This window comes from Theobroma cacao, chromosome 7 (assembly GCF_000208745.1).
Source record: "Theobroma cacao cultivar B97-61/B2 chromosome 7, Criollo_cocoa_genome_V2, whole genome shotgun sequence".
NCBI lineage: Eukaryota > Viridiplantae > Streptophyta > Magnoliopsida > Malvales > Malvaceae > Theobroma > Theobroma cacao.
In genome coordinates this window covers 14,157,395-14,183,399 of record NC_030856.1, presented here as the reverse complement: position 1 = coordinate 14,183,399, position 26,005 = coordinate 14,157,395, and the positions used below count along the sequence as shown (strand labels likewise).

At 33.3% G+C, this 26,005-nt stretch overlaps 1 protein-coding gene and 1 long non-coding RNA gene across 2 annotated transcripts; both read left to right on the top strand.

Annotated features, from left to right (window-relative positions):
* Window positions 500-17,488, top strand: LOC108662903. The gene is made up of 3 exons (XR_001928762.1): window positions 500-655; window positions 17,104-17,175; window positions 17,407-17,488. It is a non-coding gene; the product is annotated as an uncharacterized LOC108662903 (long non-coding RNA).
* Window positions 17,667-19,858, top strand: LOC18594883 (putative leucine-rich repeat receptor-like serine/threonine-protein kinase At2g24130). Its single transcript, XM_018124376.1, has 6 exons — window positions 17,667-18,325; window positions 18,430-18,576; window positions 18,796-19,241; window positions 19,321-19,407; window positions 19,503-19,602; window positions 19,693-19,858. Exons 1-6 carry the CDS (start codon window positions 17,667-17,669, stop codon window positions 19,856-19,858), a joined length of 1,605 nt encoding a protein of 534 aa, XP_017979865.1.

Here is a 26,005-nt window from a genome sequence, read left to right as displayed (position 1 = left end):
CATGGTTCGTTGCCTATCGAGTTGGCTAATCTGCGTCGGTTGAAATATTTAATTCTGTCTAACAATAATTTCAACGAGAAAATCTCATCCTGGTTTGGTTCCTTCTCTAAACTTCAAAACTTGAGTTTGAATGGTAATAACTTTGTGGGAGTTATTCCATCTTCTTGGTGCTTTTTGTCGAAACTAGAGATCTTGAGCTTGGATAATAACAATCTGCAAGGACATATCCCCGTGGGAATCAGAAATCTCTCTAACTTTAGATTTTTATATTTACACGGTAATCAACTTTCAGGCTCCATACCTTCCTCAGTCTCCAATATATCTTCATTGCTAGAGATTGTTCTCAGGAACAACGAAATTATTGGTTCCATACCTTCCATCTCACTCAACATGTCCTCCCTCCAAGTAATTGATTTTACATTTAATAACCTCACTGGTCATATCTCATCAAATATGTTTGATGGTTTACCCAAATTAAAAGGGCTCTACTTGAGTTTTAACCACCTTTCTGGTCCTACTTCAATGAGTATATTCAAGTGCCAAGAGTTAGAAGATTTATCCTTATCTCATAATCATTTGGAGGGAACTATACCATAAGAAATAGGAAATTTGACTATGCTTAAGCGTCTGTATCTTGGACACAACAACCTCAAAGGTAAGGGAAATATAAATATTGGGATGCATTTTTACCATATTTCTAGTCCGTTCTTTCTCACGATAGCAAAGCCTTTTTCTTTTAGATGTAAACTATAAGATTTGATGTTCGTCAAGACTGGTTTTCCACTACCAATTCTGCTAGATTAAGAAACCACGCATTCATGAACATCATACGTTATTTTATAATGAAATGAAAAAATGTAAATTTCTTTATTGCAAAATACTAATTGCTCTATTGATATTGCATCAATTAACAATTGTGATCAATAGTTTACATTTTACCTCTTTTTGGGCTTATGATATCATCTAGATTTTCCACATCGAGCTCTTCTATATTTTTCTGGTTTTTGGTAATAGTGTCACACTCTTTATTTAATCTCATTGTTTTTTATTAAAATTAATTTTTACCATTGATCTTCGCCTTTCTTAATTCCTTTTCTTTCATAATCAAGAATTTTATTTCTATTCCGTTCATGAATCATTCAACCAAAAAATCAAATATACTTGAATTTTTTTTCAACTTTTTCTAATATACTTTCATTATATTAAATATAAGTTGAAATAGAAAATAATAAATTAACCGCAACTGTAGACACTACACTTTTTCATTATTGGTATTATTTATTTGTTTTGTGTGTTATTAAACATTATAAAGGATAAAATAATAGACAAAAAAAATAAAAAATGTTGTACAACTGGTAGGGTGGGGATGCACCTTTCCAGGCACAACGCTGTGGCAAGAGGTGGAAATGCCACCCCAAGAACGTAATCGAGTATAAAAGAGCTACAGTAGTAGCTACAAAGACACAGAGGGAATGGCAACTAGAAAATAAAAAAAATCCCTAGTTTTATAGGAACCAAAAAACCAGTCGCAGCCATAGAGCAAACAAAGAAAGAAACCAAAAAGAAAAAACCCTATAGTAGTAGTAAGAAAAACACAGCAAAATTCCCTAGAGAACCACCCTAGAAATTTAGCAGCCGCATAACCACAGTCAAACAATAGTCAGAAAATAAAAAATATATATATACAAAATGGGAGAGGCAAGAGGGAGATCTGATGGGAGCCAACAGAGAAAGAGGGAGCTCGATTTCTTTGGGCGGCGGCGGTGAGGAGACCCGATTTAGGCAAATGTAGAGGGAGAGCTGGTTTGAGTAGCCGGCGGTGAGGGGATCTAGTGCAATTTGGCCAAAGAAAGGAAAAAAGAGCCGGCAAAAAGTGGTTTACATGAGTTTTGGGTCCCGTTTTCAGGTCGCTGGTGAGGTGAGTGAGGATAGAGACAGAGAAGTAAGAAAGGAGCTAGTGAAAAAGGAAAAGTTTAGAGAGAAGTAAGGGAATCGATGGGTAGATAGAGAAACAAAAAAGGGAAAATGGAGAATGAGAAAGGAAAATAATGGTTTTATATTTAGGGTTAGAGTGGAACGGCGTCATTTTGGAGAAAAAGGAGTTGTAATCGGAATGGCATAGTTTCAAGGAGTGGGAAGGTGGTGGCTTGTGCACCAAAACGGTGTGTTTTGGGAGGAAGGTCTGCCGGCTGTAGAGTAGCAGATTGGTTGAAGTGGGTTGTTTATTTGGGTCAACCTAACCCAGAAAGGTAAACCATTTATCATTTTCCTTGGATCTTTTGTGTTTTGGGCCAATTCATCTTAGTGGTCCTTCAGATTATTGTTTAATCATGTAGGATTAGTTTCAGATTATTTTAGCACAATGTTCAAAAAAATTCTTAGATATTATTTTTAGGTTAAAGAAAATAATACATGTAGAGGAATATAAATATATATAAAATAATATAATATAAAAATAAATATATATATAGTTAATTAAGAAAAGAATTTAAATGTAGGAGAATATTTATTAAAGGTATTTAAACTTAGGTAAGTGAAGTTCATATGCAAAACAAAAAATAGATTGCTAAATGGAATATGTTTACAGTGATGGAGTTAAGGAGATAAATGATAAATATAAAAAAAATAATATATATATAAATGAATGAAATAAATGGTAGGCTTAAGATCTATATATAGATTAGATTAAGTAAAAAAAATGGAAATTATTGAATTATAGATGTGGTATACCTAGGTGAAAATTATAAAAGAATGTGTAGAATAAATATATATACATTGAAATATGAAAATATATATTGAAAAAGCATAAAAAGGGAAAGAAAGAAATACTTAATAATTAATATTAAAAGGTGGCAAAGCTAGTCAAATAATTGAAATAACATATGTAGTAAAACCAATCACGGAAAATTGACCCTCAAAATATTATAAAACTAATTATATGAGTAATGTATAAATGATATTGATGATGGGATGATTGGTCGGGACGCGAGGAGTCGCAATTTCGGATTAATTTTCCCTAAGTTTGGAATCCAAATTAAGGCTCCACCAGTATGATGGGAGGGCCTCGATTTTGAGATTTTGAGATTTTTTTTTAATTTTAAATAAGTAAAAAATTACTATATAATAAATTAGTCAAACAAAATATAAATACAAAGATGGCATAAATAAGAGAATCGATGACATATATTTAAGTTGTCCAAAGATAAAAATGAAAATTGTGAAAATGGTAATACTCATGACAATAAATAAATAGATAAATAACTAAAATATTCAATGATTGAAATTTTAAAATAATAAATATGTTTAAAACACAAAATTTAAATATCTAGTTGTATAAAATATATATGGTAATAAATTTATAAGTCTTATGAAACGGGAATAGGGTAGATAATAAAATGAGAAAAATGGAATCAAAATATATATAATTATGAAATAGGATGTCTTGCCATAGATTTTGAGCGAAAAGATAGTTTATATAGTAAATATATACATTCAAATAACATAGAGATATATATATATAATTCATAATATGCATAATTATAAAAGGGAAACATAGAAAAAGAGAGTTCATAAGAAATAGCAAGGAAGACATAAGAGAACTTAGAAATAAATAAATAATAATGAATTCCATAAGCATAGCATATATCTTTATTGCATCATGCATGTCATGGCATATAGATACTTTTGTTCACAAGCATAAGTCCCGATGATGGGATTTTTCGAAAATCTTGCGAAGGTGAGTTTCTCTCGAAAAGTTTCTGTAGTACCCCATACCTTGATATGGTGGCTAACAATGCTAGTTTTATGATATTTATATTTATTTTATGTTTTTATAGGAGTAGGATCAAAAATAATTTCAATTGGTGAAGAAAGGTGCACAATGGACTGTTGCTCTATTTGCACATGTTTCGGTTTTTCAAGTATATCTCCCACTACACAAGTCCAAATGACATGATTTTTTGACCATTAGAAAGGTAAGAGGCAGGGATACAAATTTGATTTTTACCACTTTGCCCTGTTCTAGCGGGAAGGTGGTCAAAATATTTGTTGAAGTGAAAGTATTGTGCCATAGGAACAGAATTTGGCTGAACATTTGAGCGCTGCAACGCTGGAAATTAAGAGCAGCGGCCCTCACCGTAATTTCCACAAATAACAAGTTTATGGGATTTTTGAAGCTAGGGCTTTTTAGGGCTATTTAAGGGACCTCTTTCAGAGGATTTTGGACCTTTCTCAGTGTCAAAAGAGTAAAAAGATTGCACTAGAAAAAGAGGAAGACAAGTGGCCTTGTTAAGGGCATTATTGTAATTGCATGAGAAATTAGATAAGCTGTAACTATAAAAATCTCATCTTTTCCAGCAGCTTCTACATTTCTCCAGCAACTTCTTCTTCTTCCTCCTCCCATCTCACGTTTCTCTGCTCTTCCATGAAAGCTTCTCTCAAGCTTCCATCACTCTCTCAAACTAACCTTAATTTTCACGCTTTACACACACTATTGTAGGGTTTTTCATACTTTTTTACTCCTTCACCTTAAACAAAACCTTAAAAGTCTTTCTTCAATACTTTCTCTCACCAGCTGAACTTTGTAGAGAAAGAAAAAGAGGTTTCATGTTAGCTTGAGGACTCTTGGGAAGAAATTTCATTACAATCACCAAGCTGAGTGATGAATTAGGACTGGTTTTAAGTTGTTGATGATGGCTAGTAATTAGAGTTATGAGTTGTGTTATGTGCTGAAATTTTTTATCTATTTCTAATGTTGCTAAAGTAGAGAAACGAAATAGCCAATCAAATGGTAATTGGAAGATAGATAGGAAGGGCTATTGAAGCTTGATTTAGGAAACAGCTTTTGGAGTGATATTAATGTAAATTGGATTAGCTGTGATGCTTTTGTGCGTGATAGGTTCCAACAAGGCCCCTCGACCCCATTTGGACAATTAGGGAGGTTATAGTCGATTAAATGTTCAACAAATATCGATGAATGAACTTGCATTTCAAAATGTTTTTGGGAAATGTTTACGTGTTTCAATGAATCATTTGGGAATTTTATCGATTTTTGCTTTAAAATTTCCTGGGAACAAGCCCTTGATAAAATGTTTGATGTTGTGAAATGTGAAATGTGTAAAAGGATGAATCTATATGTTTTTGTATAATGTTGATATATATATATATATACTATGTCATAAATGGTACCATTGTGTGACAAATGCAACCGTGCATGTGCGGGGTGAGTGTGCACCTGCCGGTGATGACGGTGGTGAGGGAGATAGATGGTGATACTGTCCTGCTATGTGAACGATGTGCTGGGATGCACATGAGCTGGGTGAGATGAGATGTTCGGCTATGTGCACGATGTGGTGGGATGCACATGAGCTTGGTGAGATGCATATGATGAACCTTGAAAATTTGCCGTTATTTGCAAATTGATTTTATTGCAACGAGAAACATTCTGTTTATACTGCCTTACTAGGATAATTGCTGGAAATGTCTCGTCTTTCCAATTTCATGCTAAATGCGGTTCCTTCATCATTAAATGATTTTACAACCAAGGGTTTAATGGAGGGATTTTAATAAGAACTTGAACTAAATGGCATTGTTTTTAAATAAGTGCATCATGTTTTCTAAACCATTCCTTGTCATTGCTTGTTCCCTTCCTATGTTCTCTCGACGGACTTGAAATCAATTTAAGATTTCGTTGCCAGAATTAAGTCAATACGTGGCCAATCACACCTAGGAAAAAAGCTTGGTGGCGACTCCTAGTGTTTTCATCATGTCTAGCGGTTGGGTTTCGGACTCGCACGTTATGACAGATGGCTGCTCCGCTGGGGACTTAGAGAGTCAAACCATTAATTAATAATAGGTTATCCTAAGCCTTTAATAATTTGGTGTTTCCTTTAGTATTAATGATTCATTTTGTATACTTTTGTTTGATGCATTTATTTATTTCGTTATTATCATTGTCATTTTATTGCTTTTAATAATTGCAGGGATTTTAGGATAGAAAGGCATATGATGAGTGGTTAAAGGTCAATTTATTCCTTCCCACACACAGCACGATTTGCATTCATGCATGAACCTTCTACTCGGGTTCTGTCCTTATAAGGAAGGGGTTTAGTAGCTACGCTCTTGTGAGGTGATAACCTCCGCATGGGCTAGTAAGGACTTCCACTCAGATCAAACTTAGTCCGTTTGAAGCCCGTAATGGGTGAGGATCAGAGTGCCTTACTAGTCCACATGGACGACAGTGAGGAAGATTTGGGAACCTTTAGCTCCGTTTGTAACCCAAACTCGACAAATAGAAAATTATGAGTAGCCTTCCTTTAGGTAAAGCCATTCCAACATACTGTGAAGGAGGGTACACTTAAATAGGAACACATGAAGGAATACTTCTCAATCTCTCTATTTTTATTTCTTGCATAACATTATGGAAATAATGAAAAAAAACGAAGAAAAAATGAGGAATTGTAGAGCGGATGAATATGTCAATATCGACAATAATTTTGACTATTTCTCCTTAAATGGCATCTTGGCCAGTCTAGAAAAATATATATAAAATAAATAACAAAAAGGGAGTTCTTTTCTTCAAATGATATTTTAAAAAAAAATAGTAAGGAAAAGAAAACAAACAAAGTCTTTTCTTTTATTCTTTAAAAATTATGAAAAAAAAGGGGTTATTCCATTTAAATAGGAATGAAAAGAGAAATAAAAAGGGTTTCATTTCTTTCATTACGTTCAAAAAAGAAAAAAGACAAGGATTTTAATTTTGAATAGATCTTCCACTTTTCACTTTACATGATTTTTAATAAAATGGTTTTTATTGTACTCGCATTGCATGTACAATGTTTAAATTTTTTTACATTTTAAGAGCACTCCATTGCATATCACCTCATCCATTCATCAAAGCATCTTTGAATTTCATGCATTCGAACACATGACATTTTTGCATCCATATCCATATATTCATCTCTTGTTTATTTCTAGCCATATTTATTCCCATAATAAAGAACCACACAATTTTATTAGGTTTGAAGGAAATAGAACAAATCTACTTTTATGAAAAACATCTAAAAAGGTTTCAGTCAAATTTCTAAATTCCTTTTCTAATTTATTTGAGTTAAGAGGGTTGAAGGATATGGAACATCAATTGGAAGTAAGGATAAGCGCACTAGAGCGCAATCAAGAAGAGTTCGAACATGATTTTCGAGAAATGAAAGGACAGATTACCAAATTGATGGAAATGGTTGAACGTCTTAACAAAACCAATGGAATTCACCTTCAAGAATTCCAATCACTTCAAACTGAACAACACCTCAAGCGACCATTGAAGGAAGGCCAATTTGTCTTTGATAGGACCATCATTTCACTCAATGACCCAAGTAAAGATCAGGGTTTAGAAAAAGTTATGAAAGGGATAGAAGAGTTGAACATGTAGATGATTGAATTGAAGAGCTCAATATCCAATATGGGACCTTTAGGCCTTACATCACCTTCAAACAGTGGTTTGCCACCGAGCACATACTTCTAACCTACCACTTTTCTACCAACTTTTCAACCCATGAATATTGGTCTGTGTCCAAGTGTGCACCCTTGCCCAAACACCTTTCGACCACCTTTTCAACAAGCACATCAAGCTTAATTGTTCACACCATCACCTACCACCCCTGCTCCTAGCCTAGGTGTCATCCAAAAACAATCCAAAAAGAAACTACATAAACAGTTGGATCCCATTCCCATTTCTTATGGAGAACTTTTTTACCAATTGGTTCAAGATCACCTTGTTGCTACTATGCCTATGTAACCCTTGAAACCTCCATATCCAAAGTGGTACAACCCAAATGCAAGATGCGATTATCATGGTGGAGTCATGGGACATTCCATTGAAGATTGTACTACATTCAAGCATAAGGTGCAAACATTGATAGATGCAAAGTGGTTTGATCCAGCAAAGATGGTCGAGCAACATGATAAGGTGTCCAAATAGGCGTCTCGGTGGCAAAAGTGGACTTTATTGGGACTTTTTCTTTTTGAGAAAAAGTTTTTAAGGTTTTAGGACATTTAATGTTTAGACATGGTTGTGCTTAACTTCTTTTGGAGTTTGTTAAGAAAGGATTTATGTTAGTGAACAATTATCAGAAAATGAATGTGTTCCTTGAATGATGCAAGAAAATTATCACAATTTGGATCAAATGTATCAATGATTGACTTTTCAAATTCTATTTAAGCATATTCTGAATTTTGTTTCATAACAACAAGGAGGATTTCTTAAAACAAAAACCATAAAAAACAAAAAAACAAAAAAATACAAAAAAAAAACTTAGATTTTGTTGTAATCTCATCATGCATAAAAAGTGTCCCAAATCATTCATCATCTATTGACTCATAAGTCATTTTGACATGCATTTAAACATCCATTGATTTTGACACCCATGCATTTATCAGTCATCCACTTTTTTGTAAGTACTGTCATTTGACTTCGCTATATACAATGAAAGGAAAGGCAACAATGTTATTGGTTTCCATAGGATAAAAGATCTTTTTTCAAGTTTTGTATAAAGAAGGAGTATATTTAGGAAGATCTTTAGTAAGGTAGAACTTATCACTCAATCTACTTTATTTCCATTTTGTGAAAAGATAAAAGCTCAAGAAAGCCCTTTGGCTGTTTGTGTGATACGTGGACTCAAATTAGAATCATGGGAGATGAGCAGTCAAAACGAATGGACGAGATCGAGAAACGTCAAGACGAGATAAAGGAACAGTTGGAAAGGTTAACGGAGATGATGATTACTAGTAAAGAGGAAAGGTCTTTCGAAGGATCATCAAGTTTGCAAAGACAGAGCCAATTGCCGGTGAAAGGGCAAACTATGTCATTTTCGGGGGTAAATTTCTCTAAGCCAACTCCTATTCCTGACTTAGATAATCCTGGAAAGCAAGAAAAATTGAAAGTAGAATCTTCTAAGCTAAAGAAAGAATTGCAAAAGCAGCAAAAGCATGACCTTTTGGATGAGCGCCTTAAAGCTATTGAAGGGATAGACATCTATGGTTCTATTGATGCAATAGACTTGTGTTTGGTACCTGATGTGATTATCCCACCTAAGTTCAAAGTACCAGATTTTAAGAAATATGATGGAACCAAATGTCCAAAAGCCCATCTCCCTATGTATTGTCAGAAGATGGTTGCACATGCACATGATGATAAACTCTTGATTCATTGTTTCCAAAATAGCCTACCAAAGTCTGCAGCTAAATGGCATGCTTAATTGGATAGGAATCACAATAGTTCTTGGAAAGATCTTGCAAGAGCATTCTTAGTCCAATACAAACATGTCTTGGACATGGCCTCGGATAGACTTTCTTTGCAAAACATGGAGAAGAGAGACACTGAGAGTTTTAAGGAATACGTTCAAAGATGGAGAGATGTTGCTGCACAGGTTCAACCACCTCTCACTGAAAAAGAAACAACAATATTTTTTATTGGTACTCTACCACCACCATACTATGATAAGCTAATCGAAAATGCTACCAAGAACTTCACTGACATAGTGATTTCAGGAGAGATGATTGAGAATGCAATTAAGAAAGGTAAAATTGAAGAGAATAATGTCAATAGCATGGAAAATTGTAATGCCTCAAAGAAAAGGAAAAGGGAGGCACAAGTTATTACATGTGAAGAGCAACCATGGGGCATCAATCCATATCATCTTCATCCCTCATACCAACCTTCCTACCCCACTTTAAATCATAACTTGTATCCCTATCAACTGATTCCACGACCAATTTTTCATCTAAGAGCACCCACACCTTCACTTATGCCTCAATCATTTCCAAAACCAAACCTTCGCCAATTGCCCATGCCAATCTCTAAACTTTTTACTATACTAATTGAGAATCAATACCTCAGTCTGGTGCCAATGCAGACAGTTCCAAATCCATCGGCAAGGAATTATGACCCTAATGCTAAATGTGACTATCACATGGGGGCAATTGGACAGTCAACGGAGAAGTGTAGGCAATTAAAAGAGAAAATCGAAAATCTCATCAAGGATGGCAGTTTGACTCTTGAGCTTATGGAACGTTGGAAATTGGTTGTGCCATAGAGTGGGCTCTTGTTAGGAAGTTGAAAAAGCCTCAAGTCTCAAGCAAATTACTCGGATGATTCAGAGTTTTTATTTTGTAGTTAGATGCATGATATAAGTTGGATTTTGCTAGAAGTTGTAATTGAAGCGTTAATGTTTTATTGAATGAAAATTTTTGAAGTTTTATGATGTTATACAATTGATTCAATAAAGGTTTTATAACATGCTTTCAAGATCATAAAAATTTTAAAAAAAAAAAGAAGAGAAGGGTCATAAAGAAAAAAAAGGTTTTTGGCAATAAAATGTGCGCATGATCTCGAAAGAATTGATGGTTACTGTTGGGAACAAACTTGTCCTTGCAAACATTCTCTAACCATTTCTTTAAACACTTTGGAAACCAAGACCATTCAAATAAAGACTATTCAAGAACTTGAGTCCAAAAGGAAGTAAGGTTTCGAAAGTTTATTAACCTTATCATGTGATACCAAAGGACAATGATCTTTGTCTAGGCAATGACCAATGTTATAATTGATTATTTTACAAAATTCTTCTTTTAAAAATCAAGCAAATCAGGCACTCTTATAAAGACTCTGAATGTGGTAGATTAATAAATGTTAAGATTATACTAAAGTCTCAAATATACCAAAACCTCACAAATTCTTTCAATTGTATACCAAATGTGAACCTTTCGAAACCATCCTTTACCTTATTCTGGGGCATGATGACCAAAAAACAAGATTACCCAATACCTCCAAGACACATTGGCTTTAAAAATAGCCCTTTTCCCCTTCTTATTTAGCAAAAGTATTTCTTGCTATAAATAGTTAATCATGAGAAGGTATTCTGATATTAGATCTTTGAAGGCTTCTAAGGAATCTTTATTATTAAGAGTTGTCTCCTGAGCCTTCATTTGAGTGGCTGATTAAGGAAAAAAAACACATTCTTGATAAATCCTTTCACTTTAGAAAGGTTGATTCAATCTTCAGTTGTGAAAAAAAAAAAACAAAACAAAAAACAAAGTGAGAGAATGGCGAGGAAAGTTGATAGTAAATTATGCACTTGAAATACTCAAATGGTGTCAAAAGTGGAAAAAACGAAGAAAAATCAACCTTTGATCTTAAAATATTCCTTTCTAGGGATTGCCCTTCAATATAAGTAATCATAGTTGAGAGGATAAACAGCCATGTTTCATTTTCCCTTCACAAATAAGAAATTATCCACTTGCTACCCCTTTGAGCCTATTAAATTGTCTCTAAAAAGCACCTCAACCAAGGATCACCTCCCACATTAGGGGGCAATTATGAAGAAAAATTTTTGTCAAAGGCATGGATGATGGAAAATTCATTCTGAGGGAAAAACGAACGTCTTTTATATTGTGGGGAGCAGGTGCGAATTTGAGAACTTGAAAGTTTCGAACTCAATCCATCAACATGAAGATTGAAAAAATGCAAAAAAAAATGAAATGAAAATAAAAATTGAAAACGAAAGGAAGAAAGAAAAAGCATAGAAGAGAAATGGTGGAAAAAGCATGCTTTGAAAAAGGACAAATGTCTTAAAAGAGTCCTTAGTGCAGTAATAAATGATCCCTGCTTTAATCACCTTTAAATACATGTTTTGGGCCTTTGCATCCATTTTTTTCAGAACCCTTAACCATAGCCTACATTACATGCTTGAAGAAGTCCATTTTGATCAAGTGTGGATACTTCAATTGAATAGCTATCTTATAGAAAGAGATCATCACATAGAAGATGAAACCTTGACTTCTTTTCTTTGCTAAAATTACCTTCTCGAATCCCTTAAGTCATTTTGGATTGAATTTTTTAAGTACATGATGGAACAATCAATCAAAAAGAAGACGAAGAGAAAGAAAAAGAAAAAAAAAGAGAGAGAGAAAAAGTTAGTGAAAAAGATGAAGCTCTAGGGTGAAAACTCGAAAGGGCAGTCTAGAGTGAAGATGGGAACTTATGAAGCCACTCATGATTTTAACTAAGGCAATAACAAGAAGCAATAAGGAGAAACCATTTCAAGGTACCTATAATGAGTTGGACACTTTTTAAGTGTTTAAAACTCTCAAGCACCCTTAAAGATTCAAGATATATTGGAAAAATCCATACTGAATTTTGAACCTATCTCTTTCAAAATAGCCTTTTGCAGTATTAAGCTTGTAATAGCTGGTCTTGACATTTATCATTTTGCCACATATCATGAGCTTTAGAGAGTGTTAAATTTGATCATGATTTGAAAGGAATCTTTTTGCAAAATCAACATACCTTTGTGAGTTTAGACGAAAAAACTTCAACTTTTCTTCCTTCCCTAATGAAATGGTGAAAAACTTTTATTATAGATCAAGACCTTGATGTGTTAAACCATCCCATCCATTTGAAAGACCAGATTGTCATTTGGCTCATCTCAAAATCATTTCGAATAGTAATCATCAATTTTCAAGAGATCTAAGTATCACACATTGGAAAACTGTCAAATTGACTCAGTTCTGTTCCAAACTTTAATTACCTTTAGTCATAAAAAATTGGTTTTATGGGGCAATTTTATCAAAATTCAGGATGCTTTGAAAGTAATAGAGGGTTATGCATTTTTTTAAAGTAACTTCTGCTATTGTAGTATGAAGATCAAAAGTTTTAAATGATGAGACAAGCATTTTTTGTGAGTCTTTTCTCAAGGATCAAGAGGTATGGAACCTTTGAAATCAAATTTGAATTGATACACGATCTCATGGGGATATCCATATTCAGGAAGTAACTTCAAGAATTGGGAATGATATGACAAGACTAGCAAAAAAGTTCTTTTGTGATAAAGTGATTGGCAATTGCAAAAAAAATCATAGAAAAATGTGCAAAGGTAGGAAGAATGGCTTTCAATAGAGGAAAACACTGAAATGAAATGATGAGAATTTTTCCTTCTGTCATGCAATCATGCATGCATGCACATGACCATGCAACAGTGAGGTTGGAAATTTTTTGTGCAATAGTCAACATTCACACATATTTCTATGCATTGGGAAAGGTAAAAATTCATGTAACACAAAAACCATGCAAAGACATCAAGCTTTGATTAATTTGAGAACCACTTTGAAAAGTTTTAGATAATTAATATCAAGATTTTCAAAGTTACGTTGCCTCAGTTTTAAGGAGCCAAATTTTTCTCCCAAAACCTCCGGGTAATTAGTTTCAAGATTTTTAAAGTTACGTTGCCTCAATTTTGAGGAGCCACATTTTTCTCTTAAACCTCCGGGTGTATTTTCTAAAACCTTTGGGTACATTTTCAAAACCTCTAGGTACATTCTTAAAACCTCCGGGTACTTTCTATAAAGCCTCCGGGTATATTTTTTCAAAACCTCCGGGTACATTTCCAAACCCTCCGGATAATTAGTTTCAAAATTTTTTAATGTTACGTTGCCTCATTTTTTATGAGCCACATTTTTCTCTCAAAACCTCCAAGTACATTTAAAAAAAAAAAAAAACCTCTGGATACATCTCCAAAACCACCAGGTAATCATTTATTTTCTTTAAAATTGTGGAGCTTTCTTAATTTTCTTTCAAAAAAAAAGAAAAAGCTTCAAAAGAATAATTAATAAATTAGGTCAAGTATAGTGTCTACGTCTTTGCACTATTTCGGATTACCGAAATGTGCAAAGAGGGGCAGGTATAGACACTATACTTTTTCATTATTGGTATTATTTATTTGTTTTGTGTGTTAATTAAACATTATAAAGGATAAAATAATAGTAAAAAAAAGAAAAAAAGTTGTACAACTGGCAAGGTGCAAACGCATTGCACCCTGCTAGGCACAATGCTATGCCAAATTCAAAAAATTCGCATCTGGCAAGAGGTGGAAATGCCACCCCCAAGAACGTAATCGGGTATAAAAGAGCTACAGTAGTAGCTACAAAGACACAAAGGGAACGACAACCAGAAAATCAAAAAAATCCCTAGTTTTATAGAAACCAAAAAACCAGCCGCAGCCATAGAGCAAACAAAGAAAGAAACCAAAAAGAAAAAACCCTATAGTAGCAGTAAGAAAAACACAGCAAAAATCCCTAGAGAACCACCCTAGAAATTTAGCAGCCACATAACCACAATCAAACAATAGTCAAAAAATAAAAAATATATATATACAAAATGGGAGAGGTATGAGGGAGATCTGATGGGAGCCAACAGAGAAAGAGGGAGCTCGATTTCTTTGGGCGACGGCGGTGAGGAGACCCGGTTTAGGCAAACGTAAAGGGAGAGCTAGTTTGGGTAACCGACGGTGAGGGGATCTAGTGCGATTTGGCCAACGAAAGGAAAGAAGAGCAAGGGAAAAATGGTTTATAGGAGTTTTGGGTCTCGTTTCTCAATCATCAGCGAGGTGAGTGAGGATAGAGAGAAAGAAGTAGGAAAGGAGCTAGTGAAAGAGGAAAGGTTTAGAGAGAGTAAAGGAATCGCCGGGTAGAAAGAGAAACAAAAAAGGGAAAATCGAGAGTGAGAAGGGAAAATAATGGTTTTATATTTAGGGTTAGAGTGGAACGACGTCGTTTTGGAGAAAAAGGAGTTGTAATCGGAACGGCATAGTTTCAAGGAGTGGGAAGGTGGTGGCTTGTGCACCAAAACGATGTGTTTTGGGAGGAAGGTCTATCGGCTGTAGAGTAGCAGATTGGTTGAAGTGGGCTAATTATTTGGGTCAACCTAGCCCAGAAAGGTAAGCCATTTATCATTTTCCTTGGATCTTTTGTGGTTTAGGCCAATTCATCTTAGTGGTCCTTAGGATTATTGTTTAATCATGTAGGATTAGTTTCAGATTATTTTAGCATAATGTTCAAAAACATTCTTAGATATTATTTTTAGGTTAAAGAAAATAATACATGTAGAGGAATATAAACATATATATAAAATAATATAATATAAAAATAAAAATATATATAGTTAATTAAGAAAAGAATTCAAATGTAGGAGAATATTTATTAAAGGTATTTAAACTTAGGTAAGTGAAGTTCATATGCAAAACAAAAAATAGATTGCTAAATGGAATATGTTTACAGTGATGGAGTTAAGGAGATAAATGACAAATATTAAAAAAATAATATATATAAATGAATGAAATAAATGGTAGGCTAAAGATTTATATATAGATTAGATTAAGTAAAAAAGATGGATATTATTGAATTATAGATGTGGTATACCTAGGTGAAAATTATAAAAGAATGTGTAGAATAAATATGTATACATTGAAATATGAAAATATATATTGAAAAAGCATAAAAAGGGAAAGAAAGAAACACTTAATAATTAATATTAAAAGGTGGCAAAGCTAGTCAAATAATTGAAATAACATATGTGGTAAAACCAATCATAGAAAATTGACCCTCAAAATACTATAAAACTAATTATAAGAGTAATGTATAAATGATACCAATGATGGGATGATTGGTCGGGACGCGAGGAGTCGCAATTCCGGACTAATTTTCCTTAGGTTCGGAATCCAAATTAGGGCTCCACCAGTATGATGGGAGGGCCTCGATTTTGAGGTTTCGAGATTTTTTTTAATTTTAAATAAGTAAAAAATTACTATATAATAAATTAGTCAAACAAAATATAAATACAAAGATGGCATATATAAGAGAATCAATGACATATACTTAAGTAGTCCAAAGATAAAAATGAAAATTGTGAAAATGGTAATACTCATGATAATAAATAAATAGATAATAAATAACTAAAATATTCAATGATGGAAAAATTAAAATGATAAATATGTTTAAAACACAAAATTTAAATATCTAGTTGTATAAAATATATATGGTAATAAATTTATAAGTATTATAAAACGGGAATAAGGTAGATAATAAAAAGAGAAAAATGGAATCAAAATATATATAATTACGAAATAGGATATCTTGCCATAGATTTTGAGTGAAAAGATAGTTTATATAGTAAATATATACACTCAAATAACATAGAGATATATATATAATTCACAATATGCATTATTATAAAGGGAAACATAGAAAAAGAGAGTCCATAAGAAATAGCAAAGAAGACATAGGAGCACTTAGAAATAAATAAATAATAATGAATTCCATAAGCATAGCATATATCTTTATTGCATCATGCATGTCATGGCATATAGATACTTTTGTTCACAAGCATAAGTCCCGATGATGGGATTTTCTGAAAATTTTGCGAAGGTGAGTTTCTCTCGAAAAGTTTTCTAGGTGAAAGGATATCCCCAGGTCCCACCAATATGATGGGAAGGCTCAGGAAATATCTTTAATAAAAAAGCTTTTGCTCGTAATAGGTTTACATTCATAAAAATATAATTTTTTTTAAAGTGTACGATAACCCCGAGGATGGGATTTATTCGTCAAATTTACGAAGGCGAATTTCTTGAATAATTCTCTAGGTGAGAGAATATCCCCGGATCCCACCAGTATGATGGGCAGAACTAGAAAATATCCTCAATAAAAGGTTATTCATCCAACATCATTTAAATTTTAGTTCATGCATTTCACGAATGCATCACGTGCACATCATACCCGTAAAGTCAAAATAAAATATTTTAATACAAAACAAAATAAATGAATAATAACTAAGGAAACATAATAAATTTAAGGATTAAGGCCCCAATAGGATAATCTAAAATCAAAAGGTACCGTTCATGGAATGGGCCTCACGGGGGTGCTAATCATTCGCCGAGCGTAACCGCGCTCCCGAACCTAGTCCTAAAAAATGTAGGCCAGTTTAAAATTCTCTCGACGGACTTGAAATCAATTTAAGATTTCATCGATTAGAATTAAGTCAATAGGTGGCCAATCACACCTAGGAAAAAAAATTGGTGGCGACTCCTAGTGTTTTCATCACGTCTAGCGGTTGGGTTCCCGGATCCGCACATTACGACAGCAACGTGCATGATTATATTGCTTTGTATTATCTAAATTCTAAACTTTCTTTGGTAATTTTGATTGTTCAATTTGACAAACAAGTAAACTTTATAAGTTGTTGCTAAATTTGAAAATAATTAATAGATCAATTTCTTTATGCAGGTGAAATTCCACAACAGATTGGTAATCTAACACTTTTGAAAGTGCTTACTTTTTCCTATAATAAATTGACAGGTAATAAGTTACATTTCTTCTTATGTATGTTTAGCTTCTTTACATAGCTGTAAATGTTGTAAATACTTAAATAATATTATTTACAAATCCTAATTGTTTAGCTCTTTGTTATATATATCTATCTTACAAATTATAAAAATAGGAATGTGTGTAAAACTTTTATGATTAATTTTGTTATTTACTTATGGATCATTGGAACAAATCCAAATGACTTTTCTAATTTTGTGGCAGGTAAAATTCCACTTGAGATAGGCAACCTACCAACATTGGAAATTTTGAATTTGGGATCTAACAGCATCTCTGAACATATACCTCCTCATATCTTTAATAGCTGAACTGTGACGGGCATTGCACTCGATTTCAATTATCTCTCAAGTTATTTTCCATGGAGTACAGGACTATGGCTTCCAAAACTTGAATGGCTTCTACTTGTTATAAATGAGTTCAATGGAACAATACCTTCGTCCATCTCCAATGCCTCTAAGCTAACAATGTTTGACTTGTCACATAATTCATTTTCTGGAGATATTCCAAATAACCTTAGAGATCTAAGAGATCTTCAAGTGCTTAACTTACAAGATAATAATTTAGCTCACTCACCTTCATCCCCAAAATTGAGCTTTCTCCCTTCTTTAGCACATTACAAAGACTTGAGAATGTTGAATTTTTATGATAATCCATTCATTGATGGTAAACTTCCTATCTCGATAGGAAATCTCTCTATTTCTCTAGAAGAATTAGATGTTTCACATTGCAACATTCGAGGCAACATTCCAAGAGAGATTGGCAACTTAATCAATTTGATCAACTTGTATATAGCTAACAACGCACTGATTGGAACTATTCCCACCACAATCGAAAGATTAGAAAAGTTGCAACGTCTCTTTCTTGACGACAATACGTTAGAAGGATCCATTCAGTTCGAGTTATGTCATCTGAAGAATTTAGGTTACTTGTATCTCATAGGTAACAAATTATCTGAACCAATACTAGAATGCTTGGGTGATATCGTTTCTCTTAGGCATCTATATTTGGGCTTCAATGAGTTTGCAAACTCAATACCCTCAACCTTCACAAGGCTTATAGATATCTTGCAACCAAATTTATCTTCCAATTTTCTTAGCGGGGCTCTCCCAATTGATATTGGAAGGTTGTTACTAGTATTGATTTTTCCAAAAATCAATTATTAAGTGAAATTTCGAATAGCATTGGTGATCTTGAAGACTTAACTTATCTTTCATTATCCGGTAACAGAATGTATGGGTCTATACTAGAGTTATTTGGTGGGCTGATAGGATTGGAATTCTTGGATTTATCAAGGAATAATTTCTTTGGAATTATTCCAAAGTCCTTACAAAAACTCTTGCATCTCAAGTATTTGAATGTCTCATACAATAGACTGTACGGAGAAATTCCTAACGGAGGACCCTTTGCCAACTACTTAATTCAATCATTTATAGGGAATAAAGTGTTGTGTCGTGCACCTTGATTGCAACTCCCACCATGCACAAGTAATTATGCTAAACATTCAAGGATAGCTACTAAGCTTATAGAATTTATTCTATTTCCAGTTGGCTCAACACTATTAATTCTAGCCTTAATTGTCTTTTTCTTCCAAAGCCGAAGAAAGCATTCAATGCAAAAAATTGGTCGAGAAAATTCGATTGGTTTAGCAATTTGGAGAAGAATTTCATACCAAGAGCTTCATCAAGCCACAAATGGATTTTGTGATAGCAAATTACTTGGTGCGGGGAGTTTTGGCTCAATATACCAAGGTACGTTTTTAGATGGACTGAACATAGTCATAAAAGTCTTTAATTTGGAGGTAGAAGGATCATTTAAAAGCTTTGGCGTTGAATGCGACTTCTTGCGCAACATTCGCCACGGCAATTTAGTCACAATCATCAGTAATTGCTACAATGTTGATTTTAAAGCCTTGATACTTGAGTTCATGCCTAATGGAAGCCTAGAGAAGTGGTTGTATTCTCATAACTACTTTCCTGATATCTTGCATAGGTTGAACATTATGATTGATGTGGCATCTCCATTTGATTACTTCTATCACGGTTAGGCAATCCCTATGGCCTATTGTGATTTAAAAACCTAACAATGTTCTATTTGATAAAGATATGGTTGCACATTTAGGTGATTTTGGCATTGCAAAGCTGTTAGGTGAAAAAGATTCAAAGGTACAAACCATAACACTAGCAACAATTGGGTATATGGCATCAGGTAATACTTAAACTTTAGACTTTTTTCTATCCATTATGATAATTCATGTAAAATCATTGCATACTTTGATTATGGTTTTAATCACTTACATGTAGAATACGAAACACAAGGAGTTGTTTCCATAAAAAACGATGCGTACAGTTTTGGTATTCTTCTAATTGAAACCTTAACAAGAAAAAAGCCCACAGATGAAATGTTTGTTGGAGAAATGAGCTTAAAACATTGGGTGATTGAGTCATTACCATCTGCATTAACTTAAGTTGTAAATGCCAATTTTCTAATTAGTACCAAGGAGCGAGAACATTTTGCAATAAAGGATTGTGCATTGTCTAGTTTGCAATTAGCGTTAGAATGTTCAAAAGAGTTGCCAGAAGAGGGGATTGACATGAAAAATGTTGTTGCTAAGCTGAAGAAGATCAAAATCAAGTTTTTGAAGGATTTGAATAGGTAGGCTTAATGAAAATACCATCATGTTGATGACATTTCCATTGGACTCCTTTGAATCCCAAATCGAGAAAATGAAGTTTGAGTGCAGGTTCAATGTATCGATATCAAGATGCTTTAACCCAGTAATTGGTTGTTTCCTTTTTCTTTATTTTGGAGGTGAGTGCCTGTATTGATTTCCTTTTCTTCACAAGCCAATTGCTTTAAGATGTTATCTTCTTTTTTTTTATAGATTTTAATATGTTATCTTAAATTTATTGAACTTTTAGAATTTTCTTTTTTATTATTATTATTTTGAAATGTGGTTGATTTATTATCTTGTAGCTAGAATGCCATGGTGAGTCTTGAACCATGGAGGTAAAAGATTCATGTTGGCATATAGCACTAGCTTTGTAAATACAACAATGTTCGAATCAAAAACAAAAAGGATGATCTGCTTATCAAGCTCAAAGCAGTATGAATCCAAAAAGGGAGCCCTTAACCTACATTAATAGCACCTAGGGAAAAACAACCAAAACTATACAAAAGCTATACCAACTTGAAATGATCCAAAAAACAGCAAAGATAATCTAGTGTAGCATCAAACATCCTCGAAAACTTCTTGCTCTCCCCAACATGAAAGACAATCGCAAAGGATTGCAAAGGATGCCCGAAGAACATTAGCACCAAAAGACCCTTCAGCACACCGAAGTAGGCAATATCTCTCAAGGGCCGAGAGCAACACAAAGGGTCAAGCTCTAGATTGGCAACAACTAACCAACAATGTCCACTAGCCAACCAAGCACCCTAAGACTTAAAAACCAAGTCAAGCCAAAACAAAACACCTTCGGATTGAGAACCATAAGTCTTCTTCCTTGCTTGGCACGAATTAATTAGCTGACACAAGGATGCAAAAAATATCATAAACGAACCATTTCAATCCTTTGCTTGTCTACCCCTCCAACCAACACCAACCTCCTCAACAACCCCACACAAGGAACAAGAGACAGCAACAAAAGGACTCAAACAATCTGAAACACAGAGCAGCACAGACAGCATCGGCAAAGACATCCACAGAAGACATCCTTCTTACCCCCCACCTTATCCATTCTTTTCCTCGCATCTTAAAATAAGAACATCCAAAAACAGATCAACCAGAAAAAGGATAAAAAAAAAAGCCACCTTGATGCCTTCCCCCAAGACCAACTATACCCTCTGTCCACAATAGTCCCTCTTTCATACAAATGAGATCTAACTTGCCAGCCACAACATCTCATAAAAAGGCCACCACTGCAAAACACAACCAACACACAAAAAACATGGAGGACCTGCAACTCACAACAAGAGGCAAGGTGGCAGAAGATACCAAGAAACGGAATGACTAACTCATAAAAGTCAAGTCATTCATTGGACTAGTTATTTTTTTTCCCAATCTTCTCTCTTTTTTCCTATTTTTTACTTCTTTATTTTTTCTCTCCTTTTTCCTTTTATTCTTATCTTCCTTTCTTTTTTTTCTCTCTCTTTTTTCTTTTTTTCTTTTTCATCTCTCTCTTTTTTCTTAAAAAATAAATACAATCACTACCCTTCATACTAAGTGCCCGTTTGGCCTAGCTTATATTTAGCTTATCTACTACATAAAAGTAAAAGTTGGGCCAAACAGGATTTTGTAAAAAGCTCTTAAAAAACTTTTTTTAAAAAATAAAATTTTGAAAAAAGAGCTTTAAAAAAAAGCTCCAAGTAAGAGCTTTCTCTTCTCTTTTTTTTTTTAAAAAAAAATATGCCAGCTTATTATGAAAGCTATTTTTTCCCAAAAAGATTCTCTCTGTCAAAAAATACTCCCTCATTCTCTTCCTATTGATCTCCCTCTCCTCTCTCCCTTTCTACAAATCAAGGTTTTTTTTGTTCTTACAAAAATTAAGAGGAACAAAAACCAAAAAATCAGAACTGCATTCAGGTATTATTTCTTTTTTTATTTTTAAGTTTTGCTTTACATTTTAATTTTTATCATTCTTTTTTTTGGGTTTTGAAAAGTCTCGTTATTATTTGATATTTCTCAATTTATTGTTTGATATGACAATTATGTGATATTTATTTGTTCTCAACTTTTTTTTGGTGTATATAATATTTATCGATTATGATTGAAATAAGTCAAATAGGTCAATAGTTGCTGAAATAAATTAGATAAAAATTGAGAAGTTAAAGTTAAATAAGTCATATATATGATACTTGATATACATAAAGTTAAATAAATAAATTGACATTTGTTCTCTTGTTTTGATTTTGTTGTTCCTTTTCAACTTTGAAGCCAAGAGAATACACATCAAGACTTCTTCCGTCATACTCAAATCGAAGCTTAATAAAAAAAAAATCTAAACTATTATACAAAGAAGATAATATCTTATAGATTTGATATCTTGTTCGTAGTTATTGCAGTATAGGGAATAGCAAGAGATGGGTCTTAGTGAAGAGTACTCTATATTTTGAAGCAATTGCATTATGCTCGAAGTGTTTTTGATTTAAGAGCACTAACTCATTGTTGGTGTACATCACGAAACTTCTCTGATGTGCCTTGTTTAAAATTGCTTGAAAGGGTTGTCAACGTTAAATTATTTGATAAAAACAAAGACTTGCATTAATATTTGTTGCATTAAAAATTCAAAGAAGAGAAAGATTTAAAGGCTCAACTGAAACAATTGAAGATCTTGTGATCTGTCGTGGTTCAATGGTAACTGACTTTTTTTTTTTGGTAAATAACCATAATTGAATTGGTCTCTAGTTTGAATTTCTCTGCTAAGCTTGCTTGATCTGCTGAATTTGTTGCATATTTTTCCATGATCTACTAATCTTGTTCTGATTCAATATGCTTTATTACGCTTGATCTATTGTTAAGTTCTTGTTAAGCTTGTCTTCTACTGAGCTTCTGTTAAACTTGGTCTGATGCTGAGCTTGCTATATGTACCCTTTACATGCTCCCGCAAGTTGGTGGAGACACCATTTACGTCAATCTTGTATCTTAAGAACAAAAACCTTTGTTAAGCTAGAGGTTTTGTGAATAGGATTAGCGTTATATATATTCAACTTCTCTTCATCTTATTCCCTCTCGGTCCAAATACATAGTTGAAAATTGGTTGTTCTTAATTAAAAATTTACAGCCATAATTCTTTAATTTTCAAGCCATAATCTCTAAAAAGCCAACCCCTAACACACCCTAACCTTTGCTAAATTGCAAGTGAAGCGAACAAATTCAGGGCAATTCTTGAGGAATAGGAAAAATTTACAAACCATGATATAATATAAATTAAACATTATTATTCTAAGTTTATCAAAACAGTAAGCTAAAAATAGCAGCATTCATTTTCTAAATTCTGTTGATTGCATCATAAATTTGGGTGTCTTATTGTTTGCATGATGACACAATATTTATTGCTTTATATGTCGTATTGTACCTTATGGCTAGTCAAGAAATGCCTCCACTTAATTTTGAAATTTCAAATAAACCAAAACATAATGCAAAGTGGGATTTGTCACTATTAAAATCTTACTTCAAGTTTGTACGGATGAGATTCCTAAGTGTGGAAAACTAGGAATTTCATTTAGAAATAAAAGATGGGAAGTTGTAATACAAGAATTTAATACTCGTGCTATTAAAAACTATACCCAAAAGCAATTGAAAAATAGACTGGATAGTCTAAGGAATGAATGGACTTTATGAAAACAATTGAAGGGCAAAGAAACAGGTTTGGGTTGGAACCATGAGACGGGAACCATTGAAGCTGATGCCACATGGTGGGAAGCCAAAATAAAAGTAAATATTTTAAATTTTATATGTTTCATCTGCTATAAATTATTTTACATATGTACCTCGTTTAAAAGTTTCTTTCTCTTTGATGTTTGTGTAGGTCAATCCAAAATATGCCATATTTCGATATCAAGCGTTGGAACATGCTAATGAATTGGAATTTATATTTGGGGATTCAGTAGCCACTAGTCAAAATGCATGGACACCAGCAATGGGTATACTAATTGAAGATAATGTCAGATTTACAAATCTAACTCCGTTACTAGACAGTGTTGAATTTGATGCTAAAGAATTCAATTGTGATAAAGATGGTGGCCTTACAGTAAACACTCAAATCAAGAGGAAAAAACTGGTGCTAGAAGAGAAGGGAAAAAAAAGTGGCAAAGGGGAAGGTAAAAATTGAAACTGCAGCAAGCTTGCAAAGAATATTGGAACGATTGTGCAAGGCAGCAGAAAGTCATAACGCAGTTGAAAGTACTGAAATTTCAATGTCATCAAAAGCCACAAGATAATATAGTATTCCAAAGTGTGTTCGAGCGATGAAATCTCTACAAAATGAAGGGAGATTGAGTGCAGATGAATTTAATTTTGCACACCAATTGATTAAAAAGGAAGACAATAGACTCATTTTTATTTCCTTGCCAGATTTAAGTGATAAGCTAAACTAGATTCAATATGAGCATAATCTATCAAAAAATTGTGGTGGGACTAGTTGATTAGTTTAGGATTTGATTTGTTTATTTTAGGTTGATGTTGAACTTTAAACTACTTTCTTTTTGTATTTGTGTTACTTGTTATGTTTAATTAAATTGGTGTTTGAAAGAATTTGCCATTATCCATGTTATATTTATTTGAATTGTTATTTGTACTATTTGATTTGTTTCAAATAATATTTGTTTTTTTCATTGATATACTTGGATTTCTACTTATGTTGTCACGACCCGGTACTTCCCTCGAGCCCGTGACAACTGCCGCGGTACCCCGATAGATGCTCATTTCCCGAAATGCCAACCGGGATCCCGCAAGGCTTAATATCAGTATCTCATTTCCCCCGTGAGTAACCGTTTCCGAAAATCATGTTCTAGAATATTTTAAGTTGTTTCCAACTCAAAACAAATAAAATAATAATTTTCGTCTCACATGAGTATTTTAGTTATTTTTCCCAAAAATTTTGAAACCGGCTAAAATGTAATATACGAGTACAAAACATATAATTCATAATCAAAAGTGAGTTTTAAAGTCTAAAATCTTCATTTAAAACGAAATTTCGATTATTTGGATATAATAAGAAAATAAAAGAAATGTTAAGTAAAATATTCTATTTTCTTATAAAACAATATTTTTAGAGTTATACGTAAATAATTTTTGTAGCGTAAAAGTTAAATAAATTCATACATACTGTAATACAGTAAGCCAAAGTATTTAATTTAATTTATAATAATAAGTGGGCCCTCGAATAAACAAAAGTAAAGAGGACTATAAACCTACAGTTTGAAGAATGCAAACCCAACGGTAGTCCTCGATGAGATCAGTTATCTACAATCTAATAGTAGCCTGAAATGGAGGGAAATGAGGGTGGTGAGATTATAAAATCCCAATGAGTAAACAAATATCATTCAAAAAATCTAAAGTCCGAGTAAAAGGAGACTATTAAAACATTTCATCCAAATATATTTTTCATAACATAAGTATTCATTTCATTTAAATAGTCAACATGACTTATGAATATTTTAAAAGCTTGGCTCCTGCCAAAATCATTCTCGGGGATACCTTGGCCGAGGCATCTAACCAAGTCCGCCAAGGTTATTAAAAATTTCATATATATGTAAATATATTTTTAGTTTGAAAAACACAGTCGTTCCTTGGTGTTAGCGGAGTTCATCGTCATGAGGTGGTTCGGCGTGACGTGAACTCTAACCATACCTCAGGAGATACCTTACACGCCTCTCCAACCGAGGTACATATATATATATCCAGATTCTGTGCCCCGCTAATAGGCTGGTCCACAGAACCCGCCCACTGCAGCAAGCTAAACCCACCAAATAATAAAATTTAACAGCATGATAGGGCTAATATAATACTACCCAGCCTGCAAGGGTAAAATAAAACAATTCATACAATTCATAAAACACAGCCCAACCAGTCATACCAACACAATAACAATATAACATAAGCCATCAATTTCCAATCATAAATTTACAACATACCAGTGGTCTCCAATTACTCTATTTTCAAAATCGTTATTTCGTTTCAAGACAATTTATAAAGTCTTTTCATTTAAACACATTTTGTTTACAAAATATAAAAATTTACCATTTGAACTCATTTTCATAAAATTCACCAGACCGAATAAAAATATACTTTAGGTAATTAAAA

Excerpts from the sequence above, each read along its gene's own strand:
- LOC18594883 (XM_018124376.1), top strand. The coding sequence starts at position 17,667 with ATGTTTGACTTGTCACATAATTCATTTTCTGGAGATATTCCAAATAAC. Across the intron at positions 18,326-18,429 it reads CTCCCAATTGATATTGGAAG|AATGTATGGGTCTATACTAG; the intron begins GTTGTTACTAGT and ends ATCCGGTAACAG. Across the intron at positions 19,603-19,692 it reads AAAAAGCCCACAGATGAAAT|TACCAAGGAGCGAGAACATT; the intron begins GTTTGTTGGAGA and ends TTTTCTAATTAG.